This window comes from Pecten maximus, chromosome 1 (assembly GCF_902652985.1).
Source record: "Pecten maximus chromosome 1, xPecMax1.1, whole genome shotgun sequence".
NCBI classification, from domain to species: domain Eukaryota; kingdom Metazoa; phylum Mollusca; class Bivalvia; order Pectinida; family Pectinidae; genus Pecten; species Pecten maximus.
The window spans coordinates 6,624,615-6,648,063 of record NC_047015.1 but is presented as its reverse complement, the minus strand read 5'-3'; the positions used below and the strand labels follow the sequence as shown (position 1 = coordinate 6,648,063).

At 38.8% G+C, this 23,449-nt stretch overlaps 1 protein-coding gene across 1 annotated transcript in view; it reads right to left on the bottom strand.

Annotated features, from left to right (window-relative positions):
- Nucleotides 1-18,055, bottom strand: part of LOC117323380 (caspase-3-like) — a 41,376-nt gene extending 23,321 nt beyond the window's left edge. Inside the window, exon 1 of the mRNA XM_033878563.1 lies at nt 17,213-18,055. Coding sequence (XP_033734454.1) covers nt 17,213-17,415 — 203 coding nt within the window. The 5' untranslated portion in view covers nt 17,416-18,055. The remainder of the gene's footprint in view (nt 1-17,212) is intronic.
- Between the last annotated feature and the right edge of the window lie 5,394 nt (nt 18,056-23,449).

Genomic DNA, 23,449 nt, shown 5'->3' with positions numbered 1-23,449 from the left:
TTGGGAGTGATGACACACCCCTTCCTTCTGGACACGTGATGGAGGCTGTATTTGAGAGTGATGACACCCTCCTTCCTTCTGGACACGTGATGGAGGCTGTATTTGGGAGTGATGACACACCCCTTCCTTCTGGACATGTGTTGGAGGCTGTATTTGAGAGTGGTGACACCCTCCTTCCTACTGGACACGTGATGGAGGCTGTATTTGTGAGTGATGACACCCTCCTTCCTTCTGGACATGTGTTGGATGGAGGCTGTATTTGAGAATGATGACATACTCCTTCCTTCTGGACACGTGATGGAGGCTGTATTTGAGAGTGATGACACCCTCCTTCCTTCTGGACACGTGTTGGAGGCTGTATTTGAGAGTGATTGTGTTTGATCCCCTTTCTGCTAGATTTGTGTGAGAAGTTGGGAAATTTTAGACATAGTACGACCGTTTACAGCACATTTCAATAGGGGTTACTTTATATACGACCTCCATGTCAGCGTCCTCCCGTTGTTGTTAATAGTTCGGTAAACAAGCGGAACCTCCACACCCTCTTTGATTTGATTTTGCGGGCTGGTATCATACCAAAATGTCAGTCTCTGACAAAACCAACCAATATTTCCATATAAACTGATGTGTCGGAGAAAATAGAGCTTGGATTGATTTTGGCTTCACATCCAGTTTAGTTATGCTTTACCAATCTCTTTGTAATTTCCATTTCTGCCGTTGTTCCCGCAGGCAGAAGAAGCAGGTACTCGCTGCCAAATTCTCTCATTGTAAAGCATTAGTTACTAAAAACCGATCTGTAATGGTTGATTAGGTACTTTGTATATCACAGATCGTTTCTTTTATCGGATACTCAAATAAAGTAATTATGACAGTCCATACGGAGGGCAGACATGTTTACTTGACGTACCGATGCTTGCTACAAAACGGATACTTAATTCATAAAAGACCATCACCGGTTTCATCTTTCTTGCTAGGATTACATCTCAGTAATATGACCAGTATCATAGATCTATATCTTCCTGGTACTTAAGGGTTAGGGATTTTATGCGGTCGGTATCATTTCTTTTGTACAACATTGTATTTCTCCGTAAAAGCAAGTTGCCTAATATATCAGTCGGTTGTTTGAACACTCCTGTTATCTAGATATGGACCAATCAATCGGTAGTTTGAACACGCCTGTTACCTGGATATGGACCAGTCAGTCGGTTGTTTGAACACTCCTGTCATCTAGATATGGACCAATCAGTTGGTGGTTTGAGTAATCCTTTTACCTGCATATGAATCAATCAGTCGGTTGCTCTAACACTCGTGTTACCTAAATTCCTGTTCAGCAGTCTTTGTAATACTCTTTGGCTAAATATCGAGTTTCCTCAAAAGTGCTTTGAATTTCATATTTCCTCCAAAAGGGACCAGATCATTGTCTTTCCCCAATGGGATAGGAATACACTTGTTGTCATTAGGCTGGTTTTTTAGTCTTGAATGTTTTGAAAAATAGTTCCGTTGTACTGAGAGACGACGAGACAGGGGAGGCCGATATGGCATCATATATACAAGCGGAAAAAAACTTTTTTTTTATATATATATAACTTTTAGACACGTTGTCTAAATTCAATTCAATTTCACACTGAGCTACATCCGTGTGCTGTGCAAATGGTGACCCCGCTTGACGTTGCATGCTTTCAACAGATTTTCAAGAAAGCGTGCACCCGGGGTACTTTTGAACCATAGGTGCTGCGAAATCAGTACAGGTGGAACTTTGGAACAGTACAGAACACAACATTTCTTTTCGAAGCGATTGTACAGCGAAATGCCGCGATTGAGTAAAGTCGATAGGTGTGGAGCCATTGCGCTGATAATGCAGCGGCATTCGCAACGTCATGTAGCCCAGCAATATGGTGTACAAAAGGCAACACTTTCGCTTACCAAGGACGGGGATATTCACAATTTTACCGGCGTGTGATTATCTTACCTCACCTTAGGGTTTAGACAAGCTACACATGCTCTTTGTACGTCTGAACAATTGCATTTCAAATTTGTCATTGTTAAAACAATATATAGCATTTTACGTTTGGGGTGGTACTTGTTAAAACAATATATGGCATTTTACGTTTGGGGTGGTACGTGTTAAAACAATATATGGCATTTTACGTTTGGGGTGGTACTTGTTAAAACAATATATGGCATTTTACGTTTGGGGTGGTACGTGTTAAAACAATATATGGTATTTTACGTTTGGGAGGGGGTACTTGTTAAAACAATATATGGTATTTTACGTTTGGGGTGGTACTTGTTAAAACAATATATGGTATTTTACGTTTGGTGTGGTACTTGTTAAAACAATATATGGTATTTTACGTTTGGGGTGGTACTTGTTAAAACAATATACAAATGTATGGTATTTTACGTTTGGGGTGGTACTTGTTAAAACAATATATGGTATTTTACATTTGGGGTGGTACTTGCTGAAGCAATGGCGGATATTATACTGTTGTTGGTGTACGGGTTAAATAATACATGATAGTATAACTTTTTGTGGTATTTGTAAATGTAATAGTGTGTGAAATTGGTGTTGTCATCGTCAAGTTTATGTTGATTTTAATTATATTCGCTATTTTACTTTACACGTACGCATATGTATGTTAGGTGTTGTTATGTTAATGTGGTACTGAGCTTTGGTTAGTTATGGGAACGTTCCCTTATATGGTCATGCCCAGTATTGTTTTGCTAATATGAATGTACAAAATATCATTTTGTTTTACTATTAATTATATTGCAGGGTGTTTTGTTGTTAGATAAAGAACCGCTGAACGACTTTGACCTTTGAGCAGTGTGTTAAATCTAATCAATACAGAATATTGTCTTTTTAATTTTGTATTGGTCATTACAAAAGACTTCATTAGAAATATCAACATCAATGCTATTGTCAAACTGAGTTGTCTGTAACGGTTGTACTGGTAAAACTGGGTCAATATTTTGTCTACCAACTTCCAATATAATGACGACTTCCGGTGCATCAGTATCTGGTACTTTCCGTTTAACGACCTTACACTCGATATTATACTCTGAAATTCTATGTTCCACTAATATCTAGTGTTACACAAAAAGGTCATACACTGTCACTACTAACTTAGTCATCGTTACACCAAAGGTAGGTATTACACTGTCACTAAAACTGAGTCATCGTTACACCAAAGGTAGGTATTACATTGTCACTAAAACTGAGTCATCGTTACACCAAAGGTAGGTATTACACTGTCACTAAAACTGAGTCATCGTTACACCAAAGGTAGGTGTTACACTTTCACTAAAACTGAGTCATCGTTACACCAAAGGTAGGTATTACACTGTCACTAAAACTGAGTCATCGTTACACCAAAGGTAGGTATTACACTGTCACTAAAACTGAGTCATCGTTACACCAAAGGTAGGTATTACACTGTCACCAAAACTGAGTCATCGTTACACCAAATGTAGGTATTACACTGTCACTAAAACTGAGTCATCGTTACACCAAAGGTAGGTATTACACTGTCACTAAAACTGAGTCATCGTTACACTAAAGGTAGGTATTACACTGTCACTAAAACTGAGTCATCGTTACACCAAAGGTAGGTAGTACACTGTCACTACTAACTTAGTCATCGTTACACCAAAGGTAAGTATTACACTGTCACTAAAACTGAGTCAGTGTTACACCAAAGGTAGGTGTTACACTGTCACCAAAACTGAGTCATTGTTACACCAAAGGTAGGTATTACACAAAGGTATGTATTACACTGTCACTAAAACTGAGTCATCGTTACACCAAAGGTAGGTGTTACACTGTCACTAAAACCGAGTCATCGTTACACCAAAGGTAGGTATTACACTGTCACTAAAACTGAGTCATCGTTACACCAAAGGTAGGTATTACACTCACTAAAACTGAGTCATCGTTACACCAAAGGTAGGTATTACACTGTCACTAAAACTGAGTCATCGTTACACCAAAGGTAGGTATTACACTGTCACTAAAACTGAGTCATCGTTACACCAAAGGTAGGTATTGCACTGTCACTAAAACTGAGTCATCGTTACACCAAAGGTAGGTATTACACTGTCACCAAAACTGAGTCATTGTTACACCAAAGGTAGGTGTTACACTTTCACTAAAACTGAGTCATCGTTACACCAAAGGTAGGTATTACACTGTCACTAAAATTGAGTCATCGTTACACCAAAGGTAGGCATTACACTGTCACTAAAACTGAGTCATCGTTACACCAAATGTAGGTATTACACTGTCACTTAAACTGAGTCATTGTTACACCAAATGTAGGTATTACACTGTCACTAAAACTGAGTCATTGTCCTGCTATAGGGCAATCGATGCATCGTCAATATGCCCGGCTGGTAGTTTTAGCTGGCAATCATAGCTGTCACGCGAATGACGTCTAGGAGATCTAACTAATGCGCCGTCCCAAACCAGGTTATTATATCTTGTTTATGGCAATTATCCTTCACCCTGATTCTAATGCAGATAACTACGTGAGCAATGAACCTGTCCGCATCAAAGTCAGCGTCAGCTGTACATTCACAATAAAACGTGACACATCAGTGCCAGCCACTATCAGACTTCGTTATCTGATGGCGCGTTACTGACCAATACAAGGTCTGCAGAGGTCATTTGAGGGATCAAGGCTTCTGCAGATTTTCTTTTGTACACACTAGACTGGGCTATATTTGCATCATATATAGTATTTTTGCTTTCGAAGCAATTAATTAATCAAGGAAACAATCTGGGATCGGCGTGCGAAAGATGTCTTAATACCTTTGTCCTTCACCATTATCTTAGCTCTCAATAAATACCTGTTCGATTAGTTCAAGCCCAATAACAGATACATGTCTCCGTGGTGATATGTCCGGTCTCGATGTCGATATGCATTGTCTCCATGGTGACATGTCCGGCCTGCTAATATGACTTGTCTCACTGATGAACCGTCTAGTGCCATTGACATATCGAAGGTGTTTGCTGATCTCTTTATCTGTCTGGTTTATATGGTATTATGATTGATCTCAGAAATGTTATCTCTTATCAACGTCTTCACCATATTATGTGTGATGTTTACGCTGACATAATTGCATGGTAATATGTCTGGTCTGTATGATGATATGTCTGGTTTCTATGCTAGTTGATATGTCAGGTCTAGATGCTGATATGTCTGGTGTGTATGTTGATATGTCTGGTGTGTATGTTGATATGTCTGGTCTGTATGTTGATATGTCATGTCTGTATGTTGATATGTTTGGTCTGTATGTTGATATGTCTGGTGTGTATGTTGATATGTCTGGTCTATATGTTGATATGTCTGGTCTGTATGTTGATATGTCTGGTTAGTATGTTGATATGTCTGGTGTGTATGTTGATATGTCTGGACTGTATGTTGATATGTCTGGTGTGTATGTTGATATGTCTGGTGTGTATGTTGATATGTCTGGTGTGTATGTTGATATGTCTGGACTGTATGTTGATATGTCTGGTGTGTATGTTGATATGTCTGGTGTGTATGTTGCTATGTCTGGTCTGTATGTTGATATGTCTGGTGTGTATGTTGATATGTCTGGTCTGTATGTTGATATGTCCTGTCTGTATGTTGATATGTCTGGTCTGTATGTTGATATGTCTGGTCTATATGTTGATATGTCTGGTGTGTATGTTGATGTGTCTGGTGTGTATGTTGATATGTCTGGTGTGTATGTTGCTATGTCTGGTCTGTATGTTGATATGTCTGGTGTGTATGTTGATATGTCTGGTCTGTATGTTGATATGTCTGTCTGTATGTTGATATGTCTGGTCTGTATGTTGATATGTCTGGTCTATATGTTGATATGTCTGGTGTGTATGTTGATATGTCTGGTGTGTATGTTGATATGTCTGGTGTGTATGTTGATATGTCTGGTGTGTATGTTGATATGTCTGGACTGTATGTTGATATGTCTGGTGTGTATGTTGATATGTCTGGTCTATATGTTGATATGTCCTGTCTGTATGTTGATATGTCTGGACTGTATGTTGATATGTCTGGTGTGTATGTTGATATGTCTGGTCTGTATGTTGATATGTCTGGTCTGTATGTTGATATGTCTGGTGTGTATGTTGATATGTCTGGTGTGTATGTTGATATGTCTGGTGTGTATGTTGATATGTCTGGTGTGTATGTTGATATGTCTGGTGTGTATGTTGATATGTCTGGTGTGTATGTTGATATGTCTGGTGTGTATGTTGATGTGTCTGGTGTGTATGTTGATATGTCTGGTGTGTATGTTGATATGTCTGGTGTGTATGTTGATATGTCTGGTGTGTATGTTGATATGTCTGGTGTGTATGTTGATATGTCTGGTGTGTATGTTTATATGTCTGGTGTGTATGTTGATATGTCTGGTGTGTATGTTGATATGTCTGGTGTGTATGTTGATATGTCTGGTCTGTATGTTGATATGTCTGGTCTGTATGTTGATGTGTCTGGTGTGTATGTTGATATGTCTGGTGTGTATGTTGATATGTCTGGTCTGTATGTTGATATGTCTGGTCTGTATGTTGATGTGTCTGGTGTGTATGTTGATATGTCTGATCTGTATATAGATGTGTCTGGTGTGTATGTTGATATGTCTAGTCTGTATGTTGATATGTCTGGTGTGTATGTTGATATGTCTGGTGTGTATGTTGATATGTCTGGTGTGTATGTTGATATGTCTGGTGTGTATGTTGATATGTCTGGTCTGTATGTTGATATGTCTGGTGTGTATGTTGATATGTCTGGTGTGTATGTTGATATGTCTGGTGTGTATGTTGATGTGTCTGGTGTGTATGTTGCTATGTCTGGTGTGTATGTTGCTATGTCTGGTGTGTATGTTGATATGTCTGGTGTGTATGTTGATATGTCTGGTGTGTATGTTGATATGTCTGGTCTGTTTGTTGATATGTCTGGACTGTATGCTGATATATCTGGTGTGTATGTTGATATGTCTAGTCTGTATGTTGATATGTCTGGACTGTATGTTGATATGTCTGGTGTGTATGTTGATATGTCTGGTCTGTTTGTTGATATGTCTGGTGTGTATGTTGATATGTCAGGTGTGTATGTTGCTATGTCTGGTGTGTATGTTGATATGTCTGGTGTGTATGTTGATATGTCTGGTCTATATGTTGATATGTCTGGTGTGTATGTTGATATGTCTGGTCTGTATATGGATATGTCTGGTGTGTATGTTGATATGTCTGGTCTGTATGTTGATATGTCTGGTCTGTATGTTGATATGTCTGGTCTGTATGTTGATGTGTCTGGTCTGTATGTTGATGTGTCTGGTGTGTATGTTGATATGTCTGGTGTGTATGTTGATATGTCTGATCTGTATGTTGAGATGTCTGGTGTGTATGTTGATGTGTCTGGTGTGTATGTTGATATGTCTAGTCTGTATGTTGATATGTCTAGTCTGTATGTTGATATGTCTGGTCTGTATGTTGATATGTCTGGTGTGTATGTTGATATGTCTAGTCTGTATGTTGATATGTCTGGTCTGTATGTTGATGTGTCTGGTATGTATGTTGATATGTCTGGTGTGTATGTTGATATGTCTGGTGTGTATGTTGATATGTCAGGTCTAGATGCTGATATGTCTAGTCTGTATATGGATATGTCTGGTGTGTATGTTGATATGTCTGGTCTGTATGTTGATATGTCTAGTCTGTATGTTGATATGTCAGGTGTGTATGTTGATATGTCTGGACTGTATGTTGATATGTCTGGTCTGTATGTTGATATGTCTGGTGTGTATGTTGCTATGTCTGGTCTGTATGTTGATATGTCTGGTCTGTATGTTGATGTGTCTGGTGTGTATGTTGCTATGTCTGGTCTGTATGTTGATATGTCTGGTGTGTATGTTGATATGTCTGGTCTGTATGTTGATGTGTCTGGTCTGTATGTTGATATGTCTGGTGTGTATGTTGATATGTCTGGTGTGTATGTTGCTATGTCTGGTGTGTATGTTGATATGTCTGGTGTGTATGTTGATATGTCTGGTGTGTATGTTGATATGTCTGGTCTGTTTGTTGATATGTCTGGACTGTATGCTGATATATCTGGTGTGTATGTTGATATGTCTAGTCTGTATGTTGATATGTCTGGTGTGTATGTTGATATGTCTGGTGTGTGTGTTGAGATGTCTGGTGTGTATGTTGATATGTCTGGTGTGTATGTTGATATGTCTGGTGTGTATGTTGATATGTCTAGTCTGTATGTTGATATGTCTGGTGTGTATGTTGATATGTCTGGTGTGTATGTTGATATGTCTGGTCTGTATGTTGAGATGTCTGGTCTGTATGTTGATATGTCTGGTGTGTATGTTGATATGTCTGGTGTGTATGTTGATATGTCTGGTGTGTATGTTGATGTGTCTGGTGTGTATGTTGATGTGTCTGGTCTGTGTGTTGATATGTCTGGTGTGTATGTTGATATGCCTGGTGTGTATGTTGATATGTCTGGTCTGTTTGTTGATATGTCTGGTGTGTATGTTGATACGTCTGGTGTGTATGTTGCTATGTCTGGTGTGTATGTTGATATGTCTGGTGTGTATGTTGATATGTCTGGTGTGTATGTTGATATGTCTGGTGTGTATGTTGATATGTCTGGTCTGTATGTTGATATGTCTGGTGTGTGTGTTGAGATGTCTGGTCTGTATGTTGATATGTCAGGTGTGTATGTTGATATGTCTGGTCTGTATGTTGATATGTCTGGTGTGTATGTTGATATGTCTGGTGTGTATGTTGATATGTCTGGTCTGTATGTTGATATGTCTGGTGTGTATGTTGAGATGTCTGGTCAGTATGTTGATATGTCTGGACTGTATGTTGATATGTCTGGTGTGTATGTTGATATGTCTTGTCTGTATGTTGATATGTTTGGTCTGTATGTTGATATGTCTTGTCTGTATGTTGATGTGTCTGGTGTGTATGTTGATATGTCTGGACTGTATGTTGATGTGTCTGGTGTGTATGTTGCTATGTCTGGTGTGTATGTTGATATGTCTGGTGTGTATGTTGCTATGTCTGGTGTGTATGTTGATATGTCTGGTGTGTATGTTGATATGTCTGGTGTGTATGTTGATATGTCTGATCTGTATGTTGATATGTCTGGTGTGTATGTTGATATGTCTGATCTGTATGTTGATATGTCTGGTCTGTATGTTGATATGTCTGGTCTGTATGTTGTCACAGAGATCAGATATGTCTATATGTTGATGTGTCTGGTGTGTATGTTGCTATGTCTGGTGTGTATGTTGATATGTCTAGTCTGTATGTTGCTATGTCTGGTGTGTATGTTGCTATGTCTGGTGTGTATGTTGATATGTCTGGTCTGTATGTTGATATGTCTGATCTGTATGTTGATATGTCTGGTGTGTATGTTGATGTGTCTGGTGTGTATGTTGCTATGTCTGGTGTGTATGTTGATATGTCTGGTGTGTATGTTGCTATGTCTGGTGTGTATGTTGATGTGTCTGGTGTGTATGTTGATATGTCAGGTGTGTATGTTGCTATGTCTGGTGTGTATGTTGCTATGTCTGGTCTGTATGTTGATATGTCTGGTGTGTATGTTGATGTGTCTGGTGTGTATGTTGATATGTCAGGTGTGTATGTTGCTATGTCTGGTGTGTATGTTGCTATGTCTGGTGTGTATGTTGATATGTCTGGACTGTATGTGGATGTGTCTGGTCTGTGTGTTGATATGTCTGGACTGTATGTTGATATGTCTGGACTGTATGTTGATATGTCTGGTCTGTATGTTGATATGTCTGATCTGTATGTTGATATGTCTGGTGTGTATGTTGATATGTCTGGTGTGTATGTTGATATGTCTGGTCAGTATGTTGATATGTCTGATCTGTATGTTGATATGTCTGGTGTGTATGTTGATATGTCTGGTGTGTGTGTTGAGATGTCTGGTGTGTATGTTGATATGTCTGGTGTGTATGTTGATATGTCTGGTGTGTATGTTGATATGTCTGGTGTGTATGTTGATATGTCTGGTCTGTATGTTGATATGTCTGGTGTGTGTGTTGAGATGTCTGGTGTGTATGTTGATATGTCTGGTGTGTATGTTGATATGTCTGGTGTGTATGTTGATATGTCTGGTGTGTATGTTGATATGTCTGGTGTGTATGTTGATATGTCTGGTCTGTATGTTGATATGTCTGGTGTGTGTGTTGAGATGTCTGGTGTGTATGTTGATATGTCTGGTGTGTATGTTGATATGTCTGGTGTGTATGTTGATATGTCTGGTGTGTATGTTGATATGTCTGGTGTGTATGTTGATATGTCTGGTGTGTATGTTGATGTGTCTGGTGTGTATGTTGCTATGTCTGGTGTGTATGTTGCTATGTCTGGTGTGTATGTTGCTATGTCTGGTGTGTATGTTGATGTGTCTGGTGTGTATGTTGATATGTCAGGTGTGTATGTTGCTATGTCTGGTGTGTATGTTGCTATGTCTGGTCTGTATGTTGATATGTCTGGTGTGTATGTTGATGTGTCTGGTGTGTATGTTGATATGTCAGGTGTGTATGTTGCTATGTCTGGTGTGTATGTTGCTATGTCTGGTGTGTATGTTGATATGTCTGGTCTGTATGTTGATATGTCTGATCTGTATGTTGATATGTCTGGTGTGTATGTTGATGTGTCTGGTGTGTATGTTGCTATGTCTGGTGTGTATGTTGATATGTCTGGTGTGTATGTTGCTATGTCTGGTGTGTATGTTGATGTGTCTGGTGTGTATGTTGATATGTCAGGTGTGTATGTTGCTATGTCTGGTGTGTATGTTGCTATGTCTGGTCTGTATGTTGATATGTCTGGTGTGTATGTTGATGTGTCTGGTGTGTATGTTGATATGTCAGGTGTGTATGTTGCTATGTCTGGTGTGTATGTTGCTATGTCTGGTGTGTATGTTGATATGTCTGGTCTGTATGTTGATATGTCTGATCTGTATGTTGATATGTCTGGTGTGTATGTTGATGTGTCTGGTGTGTATGTTGCTATGTCTGGTGTGTATGTTGATATGTCTGGTGTGTATGTTGATATGTCTGGTGTGTATGTTGATATGTCTGGTCAGTATGTTGATGTGTCTGGTGTGTATGTTGCTATGTCTGGTGTGTATGTTGATATGTCTGGTGTGTGTGTTGAGATGTTTGGTGTGTATGTTGATATGTCTGGTGTGTATGTTGATATGTCTGGTGTGTATGTTGATATGTCTGGTCTGTATGTTGATGTGTCTGGTGTGTATGTTGATATGTCTGGTGTGTATGTTGATATGTCTGGTGTGTATGTTGATATATCTTTTCTGTATGTTGATATGTCTGTTCTGTATGCTGATATGTCTGGTGTGTATGTTGATATGTCTCGTATGTACGTTGATATGTCTGGTCTGTATGTTGATATGTCTGGTCTGTATGTTGATATGTCTGGTGTGTGTGTTGAGATGTTTGGTGTGTATGTTGATATGTCTGGTGTGTATGTTGATATGTCTGGTGTGTATGTTGATATGTCTGGTCTGTATGTTGATATGTCTGGTCTGTATGTTGAGATGTCTGGTCTGTATGTTGATATGTCTGGTGTGTATGTTGATATGTCTTGTCTGTATGTTGATATGTTTGGTCTGTATGTTGATATGTTTGGTCTGTATGTTGATATGTCTTGTCTGTATGTTGATATGTCTGGTGTGTATGTTGATATGTCTTGTCTGTATGTTGATATGTTTGGTCTGTATGTTGATATGTCTTGTCTGTATGTTGATATGTCTGGTGTGTATGTTGATATGTCTTGTGTGTATGTTGATATGTCTGGTGTGAATGTTGATATGTCTGGTGTGTATGTTGATATGTCTTGTCTGTATGTTGATATGTCTGGTCTGTATGTTGATATGTCTGGTCTGTATGTTGATATGTCTGGTGTATATGTTGATATGTATGGTCTATATGTTGATGTGTCTGGTGTGTATGTTGATATGTCTAGTCTGTATGTTGATATGTCTGTTCTGTATGCTGATATGTCTGGTGTGTATGTTGATATGTCTCGTATGTACGTTGATATGTCTGGTCTGTATGTTGATATGTCTGGTGTGTATGTTGATATGTCTTGTCTGTATGTTGATATGTTTGGTCTGTATGTTGATATGTCTTGTCTGTATGTTGATATGTCTGGTGTGTATGTTGATATGTCTTGTGTGTATGTTGATATGTCTGGTGTGAATGTTGATATGTCTGGTGTGTATGTTGATATGTCTTGTCTGTATGTTGATATGTCTGGTCTGTATGTTGATATGTCTGGTCTGTATGTTGATATGTCTGGTGTGAATGTTGATATGTCTGGTGTGTGTGTTGAGATGTCTGGTGTGTATGTTGATATGTCTGGTCTGTATGTTGATATGTCTGGTCTGTATGTTGATATGTCTGGTGTGTATATTGATATGTCAGGTGTATATGTTGATATGTATGGTCTATATGTTGATGTGTCTGGTGTGTATGTTGATATGTCTAGTCTGTATGTTGATGTGTCTGGTGTGTATGTTGATATGTCTAGTCTGTATGTTGATGTGTCTGGTGTGTATATTGATATGTCTGGTGTATATGTTGATATGTATGGTCTATATGTTGATGTGTCTGGTCTGTATGTTGATATGTCTGGTGTATATGTTGATATGTCTGGTCTGTATGTTGCTATGTCTGGTCTGTATGTTGATATGTCTGGTGTGTATGTTGATATGTCTGGTGTGTATGTTGATATGTCTGGTGTGTATATTGATATGTCTGGTGTGTATGTTGATATGTCTGGTGTGTATGTTGATATGTCTGGTGTGTATGTTGATATGTCTGGTGTGTATATTGATATGTCTGGTGTGTATGTTGCTATGTCTAGGCTGTATGTTGATGTGTCTGGTCTGTATGTTGATATGTCTGGTCTGTATTCGATGATTATTTCGTCTATATGGAAATATATCTGGTTTAAATGTTTACATATCTGATCTCTGTGACAATAGATGTTCTCTGTATGGTGATACATATATAGTGATATGACTTATCTGTATGGTGATATGAATTTTCTGTGTGGTGATATGACTTATCTGCATGGTGATATGACTTATTTGTATGGTGATATGACTTATCTGTATGGTGATATGACTTATCTGCATGGTGATATGACTTATCTGTATGGTGATATGACTTATCTGTATGGTTATCTGACTTATCTGTATGGTGATATGACTTCTCCGTATGGTGATATGACTTATCTGTATGGTGATATGACTTAACTGTATGGTGATATGACTAATCTGTATGGTGATATGACTTATCTGTATGGTGATATGACTTATCTGCATGGTGATATGACTAATCTGTATGGTGATATGACTTATCTGTATGGTGATATGACTTCTCCGTATGGTGATATGACTAATCTGTATGGTGATATGACTTATCTGCATGGTGATATGACTTATCTGCATGGTGATATGACTTATCTGCATGGTGATATGACTTATCTGTATGGTGATATGACTTATCTGCATGGTGATATGACTTATCTGTATGGTGATATGACTTATCTGTATGGTGATATGACTTATCTGTATGGTGATATGACATTTCTGTATGGTGATATGACTTATCTGTATGGTGATATGACTTCTCTGTATGGTGATATGACTTATCTGTATGGTGATCTGACTTATCTGTATGGTGATATGACTTATCTGTATGGTGATATGACATTTCTGTATGGTGATATGACTTCTCTGTATGGTGATATGATTTATCTGTAAGGTGATATGACTTATCTGTATGGTGATATGACTGATCTGTATGGTGATATGACTTATCTGTATGGTGATATGACTTATCTGTATGGTGATATGATTTATCTGTATGGTGATATGACTTATCTGTATGGTGATATGACATTTCTGTATGGTGATATGACTTATCTGTATGGTGATATGACTTCTCTGTATGGTGATATGACTTATCTGTATGGTGATCTGACTTATCTGTATGGTGATATGACTTATCTGTATGGTGATATGACATTTCTGTATGGTGATATGACTTCTCTGTATGGTGATATGATTTATCTGTAAGGTGATATGACTTATCTGTATGGTGATATGACTGATCTGTATGGTGATATGACTTATCTGTATGGTGATATGACTAATCTGTATGGTGATATGACTTATCTGTATGGTGATATGACTTATCTGTATGGTGATATGACTGTATCTGTAAGGTGATATGACTTACCTGTATGGTGATATGACTTATCTGTATGGTGATCTGACTTATCTGTATGGTGATATGACTTTTCAGTAAGGTGATATGACATTTCTGTAAGGTGATATGACTTATCTGTAAGGTGATATGACTTATCTGTAAGGTGATATGACTTATCTGTAAAGTGATATGACTTATCTGTAAGGTGATATGACTGTATCTGTATGGTGATATGACTTATCTGTATGGTGATATGACTTATCTGTAAGGTGATATGACTTATCTGTAAGGTGATATGACTTATCTGTAAGGTGATATGACTGTATCTGTATGGTGATATGACTTATCTGTATGGTGATATGACTTATCTGTATGGTGATATGACTTCTCTGTAAGGTGATATGACTTACCTGTATGGTGATATGACTTCTCTGTAAGGTGATATGACTTACCTGTATGGTGATATGTATGGTGATATGACTTATCTGTATGGTGATATGACTTACCTGTATGGTGATATGACTTATCTGTAAGGTGATATGACTTACCTGTATGGTGATATGACTTATCTGTATGGTGATATGACTGATCTGTATGGTGATATGACTTTTCAGTAAGGTGATATGACTTATCTGTACGGTGATATGACTTATCTGTACGGTGATATGACTTATCTGTAAGGTGATATGACTTATCTGTATGGTGATATGACTTATCTGTATGGTGATATGACTTTTAAGTAAGGTGATATGACTTATCTGTAAGGTGATATGACTTATCTGTAAGGTGATATGACTGATCTGTATGGTGATATGACTGATCTGTATGGTGATATGACTTATCTGTATGGTGATATGACTGATCTGTATGGTGATATGACTGACCTGTATGGTGATATGACTTATCTGTATGGTGATATGACTTATCTGTATGGTGATATGATTTATCTGTAAGGTGATATAACTGATCTGTATGGTGATATGACTGATCTGTATGGTGATATGACTTATCTGTATGGTGATATGACTTATCTGTATGGTGATATGATTTATCTGTATGGTGATATGACTTATCTGTAAGTTGATATGACTTATCTGTATGGTGATATGACTTATCTGTATGGTGTTATGACTTTTCAGTAAGGTGATATGACATTTCTGTAAGGTGATATGACTTATCTGTAAGGTGATATGACTTATCTGTATGGTGATATGACTTATCTGTAAGGTGATATGACTTATCTGTATGGTGATATGACTTATCTGTATGGTGATATGACTTATCTGTAAGGTGATATGACTTATCTGTATGGTGATATGACTTATCTGTAAGGTGATATGACTTATCTGTAAGGTGATATGACTGTATCTGTATGGTGATATGACTTATCTGTATGGTGATATGACTTATCTGTTTGGTGATATGACTTATCTGTATGGTGATATGACTTATCTGTATGGTGATATGACTGTATCTGTAAGGTGATATGACTTACCTGTATGGTGATATGACTAATCTGTATGGTGATATGACTTATCTGTCTGGTGATATGACATTTCTGTAAGGTGATATGACTAATCTGTATGGTGATATGACTTATCTGTATGGTGATATGACTTATCTGTGTGGTGATATGACTTATATGTATGGTGATATGACTTATCTGTATGGTGATATAACTGTATATGTGTGGTGATATGACTTATCTGTATGGTGATATGACTGTATATGTATGGTGATATGACTTATCTGTATGGTGATATGACTTATCTGTATGGTGATATGACTTATCTGTATGGTGATATGACTAATCTGTGTGGTGATATGACTTATCTGCATGGTGGATATGACTTATCTGCATGGTGATATGACTTATCTGCATGGTGATATGACTTATCTGTATGGTGATATGACTTATCTGTACGGTGATATGACTTATCTGTATGGTGATATGACTTATCTGTATGGTGATATGACTTATCTGTATGGTAATATGACTTCTCTGTATGGTGATATGACTGATTTGTATGGTGATATGACTTAATCTGTAAGGTGATATGACTTATCTGTATGGTGATATGACTTATCTGTATGGTGATATGACTTATCTGTATGGTGATATGACTTATCTGTACGGTGATCTGACTTTTCTGTATGGTGATATGACTTATCTGTATGGTGATATGACTTACCTGTATGGTGATATGTATGGTGATATGACTTTATCTGTAAGGTGATATGACTTATCTGTATGGTGATATGACTATCTGTATGGTGATATGACTTATCTGTATGGTGATATGACTTATCTGTACGGTGATCTGACTTATCTGTATGGTGATATGACTTATCTGTATGGTGATATGACTTATCTGTATGGTGATATGACTTATCTGTAAGGTGATATGACTTATCTGTATGGTGATATGACTTATCTGTATGGTGATATGACTTATCTGTATGGTGATATGACTTATCTGTACGGTGATCTGACTTTTCTGTATGGTGATATGACTAATCTGTACGGTGATCTGACTTTTCTTTAATGTGATATGACTTATCTGTATGGTGATATGACTTATCTGTATGGTAATATGACTTATCTGTACGGTGATATGACTTATCTGTATGGTGATATGACTTATCTGTATGGTGATATGGCTTATCTGTATGGTGATATGTATGGTGATATGACGTCTCCGTATGGTGATAGTGATAGATGTCTTTTGATTACAGTATTAGCTGGACATGTTTATTGATGAGATATTGACATTACGTATCGGCTCATTACATAGTACCATTGATTAAAGTTTGATTGGAGATGTCTAATTGATGTTATATTACGATAGAGAAGTCGATATACGTCCGTAGTTATACATATGTATTACCTGAAAAGTTACGATAAATTTCAAACTATACCTACCTGACTTTTCTGAGAAGGTACGGTGACCCAGATTCCACGGAACATGGGCTCATTCTTGGAGAGGAAGCGGATGTGGTTCCTGATGTGGCCGAATCCTTCCGGTCATATTCCACATGGATGTCAATGGTGGAGCCGTGAGACTTTTTCTTTGGGGACATGTGGTCAAAGGGGCTGATGGTATCCATATCGGTCAGTCTAGACATGACAATACGTTTTAGAGGCGTCACACGTTAGAGGCTGACATATCCCACGTGGTGTGCGTCACAAACTCCTGAGAGTATTCGTACACATAGACAGGAAATTCTATCTACTGTATCTAAATGTCACTCGCTCTTTGGCAGTAATTGTGGTTGATTTGAAACAAATCACGGAGTTTATCTCTTCTAGCTCATTTTTTGGAGTGAGTGGCCTCCGAATCACTACGTTGTCATACGATAAAATAGCATCTGTTTATAGTAGGATGAAGTCGTATGTTTGTCTCTATATCGATCGCACTGCCGTCTTGAGGAGGATCCGGGAACTGTTGATGGAGCGTCGCCCCGGCATGCTGGCGGCCAGATAGATCTGCTGTCGTTGTTAGGCTCTGGAATCAATAGCCGATATAATGAGGGGCATTCGTCAACACTACCCACGGCCCCTGGGCCCGGGGGACGGCCACGCCGTTCCCAACCACTGGCTCGGGCTAGCAATGAGGAGGTGATTAAGATGCATTACCACATCGTAACGTTTACTGACTCAGTACATAGGGACAGACACGTAACAATGCCATTGTCTTTGAATTCAATCAAATTGAATCTCCTCAGACAATTCAGCTCTAGTCAACAATATCTTGCATCACACATATCATATGATATTCCCATGTACTGTACTGATTGCCCGTACCCAACAGACGCCTTGCAAGCAGACCCATCTGATTAGGATAGATTCCGTCATCCAGTAAAAATCAGACAATGTTAATTTAACTCCGAGTTTTCTCGAAATATCTTTTCCTTCTACTAGCTATCGATCGACCAAAGAATTAATGTTAGTGTATTTTCGACTGCGAATGAAATGTCACACATACAGATGACATTTTGGAGGAAGCTGCTAATATCTCCGGAAAAGAGACGTTTATACGGTAATACAATCTGCTAGTTTAAGGCTGCGACTTATGAACTGTTTCTGTTCCATAGCAAAGAATATCATCTGGTTTATCATTTTATCAAGACGCCTTGGTCATATGATCTCCACAATTTGTCTCTAGACGCCGTCGTCGTATGACCTCCAAAATTGTCTCTAGACACTCTCGTCAAATGACATCCGCTTTTTATCTGTAGACAACGTCATCATCTGACATCCGCTATTTACCTGTAGACACCGTCGTCATATGACATCCGCTATTTACCTGTAGACACCGTCGTCATATGACATCCGCTTTTTACCTGTAAACACCGTCGTTAAATGACACCCGCTTTTTATCTGTAGACACCGTCGTCATATGACATCCGGTATTTACCTGTAGACACCGTCGTCATATGACATCCGGTATTTACCTGTAGACACCGTCGTCATATGACATCCGCTATTTACCTGTAGACACCGTCGTCATCTGACACCCGCTATTGACCTGTAAACACCGTCGTTAAATGACATCCGCTTTTTACCTGTAGACACCGTCGTCATATGACATCCGCTATTTACCTGTAGACACCGTCGTCATATGACATCCGCTTTTTACCTGTAAACACCGTCGTTAAATGACACCCGCTTTTTATCTGTAGACACCGTCGTCATATGACATCCGGTATTTACCTGTAGACACCGTCGTCATATGACATCCGGTATTTACCTGTAGACACCGTCGTCATATGACATCCGCTATTTACCTGTAGACACCGTCGTCATCTGACACCCGCTATTGACCTGTAAACACCGTCGTTAAATGACATCCGCTTTTTACCTGTAGACACCGTCGTCATATGACATCCGCTTTTTATCTGTAGACACCGTCGTCATATGACATCCGGTATTTACCTGTAGACACCGTCGTCATATGACATCCGCTATTTACCTGTAGACACCGTCGTCATATGACATCCGCTATTTACCTGTAGACACCGTCGTCATATGACATCCGCTATTTACCTGTAGACACCGTCGTCATCTGACATCCGGTATTTACCTGTAGACACCGTCGTCATATGACATCCGGTATTCACCTGTAGACACCGTCGTCATATGACATCCGGTATTTACCTGTAGACACCGTCGTCATATGACATCCGCTATTTACCTGTAGACACCGTAGTCATGTGACATCCGCTTTTTACACGTAGACACCGTAGTCATGTGACATGATGAGGACTAAGTTGAATGGTATCAAATAATCATTTCTCATACCAAGTTCCATTGTAGTCAAAAGTGGAATCGACATGTTTTGGTTTGGACAAAAATCTTTTGAGGAAACTTTCAAAATGCATCCTGCCTGAGGCGAGGATGGTCTTTTAGGATTCATATATGATCAAGCATTTTATGTCATAGAGTTTGTGTTATATCTCGAATGACCTGGAATGTATTCTTCCAATTTTAGATGTTTCTGCTATAGTGTGTAGTGGGTAGTGTTTGGTAATGGCCTTAGCGAGGGATAGGTTTTTCTCGTCACAAAGCCGCGGGATTTGAGAATTGTTCTAAAGGAACAACGTAATTATCACACATGCGTATTAGCCTTCCAATCCTTCAATGACTTTGCTCCCAAATTGCCTATACTTATTCCGTCACAAAAATAAGACCTGAATAAGAAATATAAAAAAGAAATTCTTTAAGTTTCTCCAGTGTTGTAATTTAGGTAAACCTCCTTACTGCAGTTCTTTACAATGAAACTCAAAAATGTAAAAAAAAAAAAAAAAAAAAAAGTGATGTCGCTAATCAAAATATTCTCTACATAGGTGTATATATGTACACGTACATGTACGTTATATGTGTGTCAACAAACATAGGGAACAAATCGGTATTCTTCATTCGTCAATGTGTCGGCTTATTTACAATTGTCTATAATAATCCTGGGTTACAGGTTACCTGTGAAAAGTTGTAGAAGCTGTCACATTTGGACATACACTCAGATAGATTACAGTAAATGTTTACACACATTATTTCACCATCCAAACTCTCCTGGTATTTAATGAAAAACATATTGGTCTCTTATAATATGTGCAAATAGTGTACGCAGCTTTTCCTTTCGTATATATCTTTTTCAACAATAGTGAAAATTTGGCGAACCAAACCGAAAGGAATATTCTCTTTAGTTATTTTGGATGGGAAGAACGGTACATTTTGTAGTTCAGACACTGTTGTGCATTTGTTGGTGTGTAGTAATTATCGGACCGGAAGTTCAGATACTGGTGTGTATATGTTGGTGTGTAGTAATTATTGGACCGGAAGTTCAGCTACTGGTGTGTATTTGTTGGGTTGTAGTAATTATCGGAATGGAAGTTCAGACACTGGTGTCTATTTGTTGGTGTGTAGTAATTATCGGACCGGAAGTTCAGCTACTGGTGTGTATTTGTTGGGTTGTAGTAATTATCGGAATGGAAGTTCAGACACTGTTGTGTATTTGTTGGTGTGTAGTAATTATCGGACCGGAAGTTCAGATACTGGTGTGTATTTGTTGGTTTGTAGTAATGATCGGACCGGAAGTTCAGATACTGGTGTGTATTTGTTGGTGTGTAGTAATTATCGGACCGGAAGTTCAGATACTGTTGTGTATTTGTTGGTTTGTAGTAATTATCGGAATGGAAGTTCAGATACTGGTGTGTATTTGTTGGTATGTAGTTTCCATGTCTTTGGAGAGAAGTGTGTCCATGAATGGAAATTTTAATTTATTCCTATCAGGTTTTTTTAAGTCCGTTCTTTACGCAAAAGAAAGTTTGTACTTCATTTTCAGATTTGTTTCAAATGATAAAGCATTCGTGCAGACATCTCATGAACTATTTAACGAGATACACCCGCTTCTCTTGTTCTACTTGTCATAACTATGGTAGCATGTGCCATCTTTCCTCTCATTGTCTTTCGCTTGATTTGCTGATAATTTATGTTGTCAAACCGGAATGTATTTTACTTGAGAAAAATGTCAAAGCTGTGTGGCTTGCTTTCGTTTAAACTTTGCTCCAGTGTGATTTATATAGATGGAATATTTGCCCCTGTGTGACATGTAAATGTGTAATCTTTGCCCCTGTGTGACATGTACACGCGGAGTCTTTGCCCCTGTGTGACCTGTATACATAGAATCTTTGCCCTTGTGTGACATGATTACGTAGAGTCTTTGCCCCTGTGTGACCTGTATACATGGAATCTTTGCCCCTGTGTGACCTGTATACATAGAGTCTTTGCCCCTGTGTGACCTGTATACATAGAGTCTTTGCCCCTGTGTGACCTAAATACATGGAATCTTTGCCCCTGATTGACATGATTACGTGGAATATTTGCCCCTGTGTGGCCTGGAAACGTGAATCTTTGACCCTGTATGATATGTATACGTCGAATCTTTGCCCCTGTGTGACCTGTATACGTGGAATCTTTGCTCCTTGTGAGATGTATACGTGGAATCTTTGCCCATGTGTGACCTTGAAACGTGAATCTTTGCCCCTGTGTGACCTGTATACATGAAATCTTTGCCCCTGTGTGACATGATTACGTGGAATATTTGCCCCTGTGTGGCCTGGAAACCTGAATCTTTGCCCCTGTACAAGTGTGACCTGTATACATGGAATCTTTGCCACTGTGTGACCTGCATACATGGAATATTTGCCTCTGTGTTACCTGGAAACGTGGAATCTTTGCCCTTGTGTGACATGTATACGTGGACTTTTTGCCCCTGTGCTACCTGGAAACGTGGAATCTTTGCCCCTGTGTGACCTGTATACGTGGAATCTTTGCCCTTGTGTGACTTGTATTTTAAATGTTTGCTTCTGTGTGACATTCGTACGTGGAATATTTGCCCCTGTGTGACCTGTGTGCAATAATAGGCCATCACCACGGCTAAGAAATCCTGTTGAAGATATATCATCATAAATCACGGTCGAACCGCCTTCTGACATCTCAACAATCCGAGGGCGCTATTACATTGATCAGATACCTAGTCTTTGTCGATCTGTGAAAGCGACGACCATGCTGCCGCGGCCCTTATAGCTCCTACACATACTCTTCCTCTAATCAACATATAGGAACATTATATCAGCGCGTGAGATGTTCGTCGTAACACGTGTTAATCGATATTTTGCGGGAATTTTGTCGGGATTCCCCTTACCAGCCAGCTTCCTCATACATTAGCCATTAGGCATCAACATCACACGACACATCATTTACCTCTTCACAAATTTCGTCCACAGCCATTTAATTAATTACTTTGAAGTAAGCCATGCCATTTGTCGCGCAATCGAGAGGCGTGATTACGCCGGTAGCATCTAGATAGAAAACATTTACTTTTTTAGATCAATCTGGTAGTACAGTTACGGTAACCATGGCAATTAAATAGTACATGTTCTAGCTATTTTAATGAATAAGATTAATTACACGATATGTTGCTATATGCCATGTGTACCCTTTCAGGTATATCACGTGATCGATCTGGTTACAATCCTCTTATAGTCCAGGCTCCATTAGTCACTATACTGCGCTTTATGGCACAGACATCCGTAGCACCAACCAAATGTGAGACTAGTGTTTCCTGAATTGTTTTCATGGTTGACTGGTAGAGACTTGTTCACTGTCTAGAGACTGGTGTTCCTCATCTTTTGTTTCCACGGTTGACTGTCTACAGACTGGTGTTCCTCATCTTTTGTTTCCACGGTTGGCTGTCTACAGACTGGTGTTCCTCATCTTTTGTTTCCACGGTTGACTGTCTACAGACTGGTGTTCCTCATCTTTTGTTTCCACGGTTGGCTGTCTACAGACTGGTGTTCCTCATCTTTTGTTTCCACGGTTGGCTGTCTAGAGACTGGTGTTGCCAATCCTTTGTTTTCATGAATGATCGTCTTGTGATTAATGTCACCCGTGTTTTGTTGTCACGATTGGTTCTCAAGAGATTGTTGTTGCCGGCAATTTGTTTTCACGGTTGATTATCTAGAGATTGGTATTGTCCGCCTTTTGTTTTCACGGTTGATTATATAGAGATTGGTATTGTCCGCCTTTCATTTTCACGGTTGATTATCTAGAGATTGGTATTGTCCGCCTTTCATTTTCACGGTTGATTATCTAGAGATT